General features: G+C 33.9%; 1 protein-coding gene across 1 annotated transcript; it reads left to right on the top strand.

Moving 5' to 3' along the window:
- Positions 1 to 1241: 1241 nt before the first annotated feature.
- LOC140824677 (protein FAR-RED IMPAIRED RESPONSE 1-like) lies at positions 1242 to 3449 on the top strand. The gene is made up of 5 exons (XM_073186222.1): positions 1242 to 2452; positions 2544 to 2716; positions 2805 to 2882; positions 2975 to 2999; positions 3227 to 3449. The coding sequence occupies exons 1-4, from the start codon at positions 1783 to 1785 to the stop codon at positions 2993 to 2995; spliced, it is 942 nt and encodes a 313-aa protein (XP_073042323.1). The 5' UTR covers positions 1242 to 1782; the 3' UTR covers positions 2996 to 2999; positions 3227 to 3449.
- The last annotated feature ends 4346 nt before the right edge of the window (positions 3450 to 7795 follow it).

The following is a 7795-nucleotide window of genomic DNA, read 5'->3' on the forward strand; positions in this document are numbered from 1 at the left end:
TTTTTGAAAAATGCAGTTTGAGCAGTCCCATGAAAAACACCATAACTCACTCTATTTTTATCCAAATAATTCGAATTTCATATTAAATCTAAGGTATCGAAAAGTTCTACATTTTTTGTATTGAAAGTTTTCTCAAAATCCTGAATGAAAAGTCGCAGTTTTCAACAGAACAGAAAGTTACGAAATTTCAGATCTAAAAATATTTCAAAACGCATTCGATGCATTTACCGCTCAAACTTCTACATCACACACATATTTTTATGCATAAAACAACGCAACACGTAATATGACATGATCGATGCAGCAAAAGAAAGATTTTACGTGTCTTTTGATATTTAAAATACCGTAACGATGATACCGAAGCGGAGACGGAGTGAGGGTCGATCCGGGACGACTTGACGCTAAAATTCTTGAAGAAAACCAACGAAAACTCGCTAGGAAATATAGAGGGATGGGCGGCTGCTTCTAGGAGTAAGAACCCTAGTAATTCTCCTCTCAAAAGTAATAAAAACTGAATGAAATAAGTGTGTGTGTGTGTGTGTGTTTTGATGTCCTAGGTGTGTGTAAAAGTGTGTGTGTGTGATTAGTAATTTAGGGAAAAATTGCTTAATTAAATAATAAATAAAACTATTTAAAATACTAACACTCTTTAAACTTTACTAAAATCCCTCAATTAAAAATAATGCACACAAAAATACTAATTTGAAAAGTTTTAAACTCTTAAATAACTAAACACCTAAATAAGGCTTTAAAATGCTAAACTAAATAAATTATTTAAAATGCCCCTTCCTAGCTTTTAAAATAAAATACCGCATTTCAAATTGCCAAGAATCGTTCTCGGTTTTTTCCTCGATCCCGCCTCGAATAATCGCCTGAAACATGAAACTTGAAAAACATTTTAATGTGCATCACATAAACATTAAAATAATGAAATTTAAATAAATCATGCATCGCTAAAATCATTTTAAACTTAAATAAAAAATTTAACAATTTAATTAATACATGGGTTATACGTGTACTGAATTTGGGCACTACATGTGTGGTTGATTATGAATATTTTGGTGATGTCCTATCCATTGATACAACATATCAAACAAATAAGTACAATTTGATATGTGTTCCATTTGTTGGTATAAATTATCATATGCAGAATGTTATGTTTGGCTTAGCATTTATGTCAGATGAAAAAAAAGTTCTTTTGAATGGTTGTTCACGACATTTCTTGATTCAATGAATGGAAAACAACCTCAAACTATTTTTTCAGACCAATGCCAAGCCATGATGAATGCCATTGGGACTGTTTTTCCACGTTCACATCATCGTTTATGTCAATGGCATATAAATCAAAACGCGCCTTCTCACTTTGCTAGTTTAAATGGCGACCCAGCTTTCAAAAAATTGTGGTATAAATGCATGAATTATTGTGATTCTGTAGATGAATTTGAAGCCACGTGGAAATATATCATTTAAACATATCATTTGGATGGTCATAGATGGTTTAATGAGATGTACAAACTTAGGGACAAATGGGTGACTGCTTTCAGTGATGCAAAGTTTAGTGCAGGGCTTTTGGCCACTTCGAGGAGTGAGGCCACAAATTTGACTTCAAAAAAATCAGGCAACAAAATGAGTTCTTTGTATGAATTTTTGATGAATTATGAAAAGATTCAAAATAATTGGCGAACAAAATAGAAAACTGAGGATACACGTTGTCGACATGGTAAGCCTGCACAGATTTTGAAAAATCATCCATTGTTGATTCATGCTGCTGATGTTTATACGATGACCATATATCAGTTATTTGAAATTGAATTGGTTAATTCCTTGAATTGCAAATTTGTGGAACCACCGACTTGTTTTGGCAATGACTGGAATTTGATTGAGGTGAACGTAAAATCTCATGATGAATATGCAAGGGTTAGACATGTGGTGTTCAATAAGCAGAATCATGAAATAAGATGCAATTGTCACAAGTTCGAGACAATGGGGATTTTGTGTAAGCATGCTTTGCTGGTATTTAATTGTATGAATGTCACGGTTTTGCCCAAATGTTACATTTTGAATAGATGGATGAAAAATGTAAGAAACAAAGTTAGCTCCGATTTTGAAGAAAATGGCAGTGGTGTTCATGTTTCTGAGATGGTGTTTGTCAATCAAATAATGAGATCGATGTATGATCTAAGTCAACAAAGCAAACCACATGAGGATGGGAGAAAAAGATTATATACAATTATTGACACTGCAAAAGAGGAGATCTCCAACCTTCTACAGAATCTGAGTGTAGATGATGATACACCTTGTGATGCTATGACAAATGATGGTCACATAGATGAAACACGCGTACGTGATCCACTTACTGCTAAAGCCAAAGGAGTAACAAATACAAATATTACACGACACTGGGATACTAAGAGCAAAAAAGGAAAAGGAAAGAAAAAAACTGAAAGTTCAAGTAAGTTTTCATTCATTCTAAAGCTAAAAAACTGAAAGTTCATGTAATTGTTATATATTTCACATATTTTTAATTTTACCGTGCTTGGTAGGTACAAAAGGATCCAAATTAAAAGGGCAAAGTTCACAAGAACAACAAAATGTCACACCATCGCAATATCCATTTACATATCCTCAAGTTCCAATGAAATATCCTTTTGTATATCCTCGTGTCCCATTGCAATATACATTTGCGTATCCTCAAGTTCCATCTCAATTTGCAATGGTAAGTTACTTGTATAAAATGTACTATGTCAAAAACAACAAAATATGTATTACATCTTATATTTAATTATAAGTTTGTTATCATGCAGGAAGGAAATACAAACTTATATTTAAGTGGACAGATGAATGTATTACCGTATCCATATGGGACTTCTCAATCATCACAAGTAAGAAATTTTTGCCAGTTTTTTCATTACATTTTTTTAGTTTTTCCCCAATTTAATTTTGTCACTTTCTACATAAACTTTATATTGTTTAGGGACATGATCAAGATAAATAAAAAGGTAATTTCTCAAGATTTATGCTTGATGTTTTCTCAATAAGTGTTCGGTTTTTAACTTAAAGTTAAACAAATTATTCTACTAACCATCCATTCTCTTGCATATGACATGTGATTCTGAGAATAAAAATATAAGAAGAAGGTTAGTTTATATTTTTTAAAGGTCAGACAGTGTTATTCCTGCACACCGTTTAATTTTCTGTAGCAGCTTATATTGATATTTAACTACAGGTTTGGAGGTTATTTCTGCAGAGAAAGATTACTTGCATTTGGCTGTTCCAATTCCACCAGATTATGGTCTCTCTCATTTATCCAAGACGATCCAAGGAAACTAAACTTTGTGTTTTGTATTATTCTAATATTCGACTTTATTTGATGTATTATCAATATTTTGGACAACTGAAATGTTTAGACAAACAAAGAGTTGCTGTGTTGGATTGGTCAACTGACAATAAAAAAAGTGTTGGTGCAAAAATGGAGTTTTGTTTTGGTAATGTTGTGTGTGTATCTTTTTGAACAATTGCTGAGCATGTAAAGCAAGTTTTACCAACGCATAAGTCATTTTGATTTCTCTTGTATATCTAATTCAAGATACTTACAATGTCTATGCTACATTCCTAGTGTCTTAAATTTTCGACTTTGCGCTAGCATGCATGTTTTAGCTCTTCCAAAAGGCAAAAATCAGATTGTAATAATATAGATGTAGATATCAGATAAACACACATGGTCTCAACTCAACTATAATTTTTGTCTGCAAATGGATAAAAATAGATTCCAACTGAAAATAACTACATGCGACTAAAACTAAATACAATAATTAAATCATCATAAATGAACTACAATGATTTCAATATATTTCGCATTTTTTCAGATATCTCTGAAATTCTCGAAGCATGTCTCTGATTCTCGTTGAACATTTCTTAGTTGAACTACTTTTTCATCTTCTCTTGATGTTAAGCTTGAACAATTCTCTTTAGTAGCGGTAGAAGAGGCGGCAGCTGCACCTTGTTTATGCATAAATGCATCAAAAGCTTCTACAGCCTCTCGCCTGTTATGATATGATTTGTGAGAAGCGCCACTAAATTTATTAACTTGGGCATGTGCTTCATTCCAGCTATCGTAAACGCCATGTTTCCGTCCAACAAACACGGCATATATTTTGCTCTGCATTAGAAAATTATGGAAATCAAGGGAATAAACATAAAAAACTTTCAAAAACTCAAACAAACACAGGCAGGATACTTCGTAAAATCAGAATAGAATGGGTATATAGGCTATAACACATGCATGATCGGTTTATAATACATCAGATAGTAATTTGATCGGCTTGCTCTCAACTTATAAAGGGTGGGGCGAGTTACAAGTGTAAGTTGGTCGAATATTAGGAATACCACCACGACCAACTAAACAAAACATAGCTCTGATATTGTATCAAAATCTCAAGCTCAAGAAAGCACACAATTGATAGTTTATATTTCAACAATATGTATACATTACAATTAGTCTGAGTTCAAGTCAACCATAATTATTCAGAAGCTTGTAGTTGCTGAAATACCCTACAAATGTTTATAAAAATACATTACTGAAGCAAGCACATGTGATGTATGTACGAACTCTACTTGATTTGTTGCTCAAGAGTTGGATATTTTCTACAAAGATTCAAAGGAAGACCAAGTCTTGTTCAAACATTAAGTACTATGAATAGGAAAGAAGGGACAAAGACATTCACCAATAACTAAAAAAATGTCCCAGCCACTCCACAACATGGCGTGTGGATGCATATCCGAATGATTATATCCGAAAAATTAAACAATTTAGAACTCAAATAATTTAATTTTTTATGCAGGAAGATAGGGTAGGGCGAGTTACTGTTTCTGTATTTAGAAAAATATAAATAGTGAAAATACACACAAACATGAAAATACACAAGAATCACTAGAGAACTCAAACCATTTAACTCGAAGTCGTAGTTGGAGGCAGAGATCTTCACGGGATTCGGTGGTGGCCAGAGATCTGCAACCGATGGAGTGTATCAGAGATAATCATCAGAAACAGTCGTTGTCGACGAAGTAGATCAGAGACGGAGTCGGAGTCGGAGTCGGAGTGGGAAATTTGGAGCACTGGAAAAGGAGAGGATTTGGCTCAAGGAAATTGGGGAAGCTTTGGTTTCGAAAATTTTGACCTTTAGGTGGAGGGGGGGGGGGGGGATGGTTGACAAAAAAGATTTGGGAGACTCTAAATTTTGACTTGTGTTGATCATAGGAAATCAAAAAAGTAACCATAGTTGAGATTGTGTACGTTTTTTTGCTTTAAAAATCATTTTTTAAAAAATTAATTTTATTTACACGTGGCATTGCCTTAATGGATTCAGGCCCATGTATGTAGGATCGACGAAGCCCTAATGACACCCTTCTTTCCGGAATATTTCACCCTACATGTGGGGGCAGTGCCCCCATGTGTAGATCCAGGGTCCAGATTTAGCCACAAGTACATGGGGTCCACTATTTCTTTTTAAAATCACAAATTTGGCTAAATCTGGACCATCTAAATCCTGTGGGGGGAGTGTCCCCACAGGTAGGATTGAACGATCCCTTCTTTCCTCATCTCTAGCAACCGGCCCCACTCCTATGCGCTGCGAGTTTGGTGGAACAGTTGCATTTGTTGAGGAATACTTCCCTTTTGACATGACAAGAATTGCTCCCAAAGCAAACTAGCACGCGAGACGACGTCTGCTATCTATAAGAATCTATTCTCAAACATGAATTGGTTCCGATCAACCCATATACTTCATGCTACCATTGAGAGAGTGCCCAAGTCATTTTCTTGACCAAGCAAAAGAAAAAACCAATGCAAAAGGTCCCTAAAGTTGTGGCCTTTGAAATTGACGATTTAATCCAAACATCTTGAAGCCATTGGAAATTCCACAAAACATGAAACTTATGTTCTGGATAAGATTGGCAACGAGGGCATCAAGCGTCTACCCGAATTCCATAAGAAGTGAGATGCCATTTTGTTGGAATGATCTCGTGGAGTCAGGGGCGGAGCCACCCTTGGGCTTGGTGGGCTCCAGCCCCACCCAAATTTTACAATATTTTTCTGTATTTTTTTATTTCAGTTTATTTTTGTGTATTGTTATCTTTACTTTATTGATGCAAATTTGAAGAATTTTTTTTAACTATGAGTACTTTTTAAAAATGATCTTGCAAATACCTATAATCAAATTTGAATTTCACTCGCATTTTGATTAAAAGGTTACTACGTATTTTATTATATCTTTATTTAATTTCTATTAATACTAAAAATTTTATAGAATTATAATTTTTTCATTATGAACTAGTATATGTTTATAATAATTGATTTTGAGAAAAATAAAGTAATGATTTTGAGAAATTGCGCCAATTTTCCATGTGAATCATAATATGTGATATTATATGATTTATCAATTATTTGAATTTTGTGCATAATGACTTAAATGATGTTTTAAAATTTTTTATTTTCTATTAATGTCCACATTATTCTTTGATGTTTGTCAATGTCATTATTTTTTTTACCATTGGTTTTAAAAAATGATGTGAAGTGACTTTGGCTTTTGACCGCAATGATTCTTACGAGTAAAAAATTTGAAAAATCCATTTTGGAATTAAGATGAGGCCATACATCAATTCAGTCTATAGGTGAACAAAATATCGATTTCAACCCAAATAACTTCTCGAGCTGAATTAATTTAAAAAACAATTCAGGAACCTATGTTTTGATTGATATGTGATTTATACATTTTTATCTACGTCGTTTACTTATTTATCGAATCTGATATATTTATTTAGTTGACAGCTTAATTCGTCTTGTTTTAACTCGTCCCGTTTCTACAGCAATAACGGAACGAGCATTTTCATCAACAAAACTGTTAAAGAAACTCTTTGTAACAAGATGAAAGCTGTGGGGACCCGGACGCTAATCAAGTTCTTAATCATAATTGGGACTAATTAATCAATTAAAAACAGGGTCTAAATTTTTTTTTTAAATGCGGAACGTAGTGAAATCAAACATATATACATCTCAGTATATAAAATACAATACAAGTCCTGTACTGCATGCATTCAAACTAAACTAAGGTTTAACAACTAATGTCAAGTGTTCAAACCCTATTATACATCAAAATCAAAGTCCGGAATCTCCACTCTAATCACGATCTTTCTTCATCTCCTCAACCCTGAACCTGTCCCACCTGTTGTCATGTACACATACAGACAAGACAACAGCCGGATAATTCTGGTGAGAATATAATCCCAGTATAAATCAACGAAACATACAATCATATAAACAAATATAAAGCATGTAATCAGGTAACAAAGATATGTATCAATATCTGAAACATAATCAATATCAAACTGTCGACAATGCTCGTGACTCCACGACTCAGACTAGACTCCATCCTAGCCTAGGGATCCCGGTTTCCAGACATTGGCATTCCATATCGACCAACAGTAATAGAAAAGACTCCAGTTCTATCCACGTCGATATAGTATCGATTACCAGCAATAGAGAAGCTCTGGTTCTATCCACATCAGTATAGTATCGATCACCAGTAATAGAAGAAACTCCAATTCTATCCACATCGATATAACATCGATCAACAGTAATAGAAGAAGTTATAATTCTATCCACATCGATACAATACTGATCACCAGTAATAGAATGAGCTATAATTCTATCCACATCGATAGCCAATTATCCAGTAGCAGACTATGGCACTTCCGCCAATACAATATCTTATTACATCGTGCAATGTGCCCGTGGTGA

Source organism: Primulina eburnea, chromosome 2, assembly GCF_022965805.1.
Source record: "Primulina eburnea isolate SZY01 chromosome 2, ASM2296580v1, whole genome shotgun sequence".
Classification (NCBI taxonomy): Eukaryota; Viridiplantae; Streptophyta; class Magnoliopsida; order Lamiales; family Gesneriaceae; genus Primulina; species Primulina eburnea.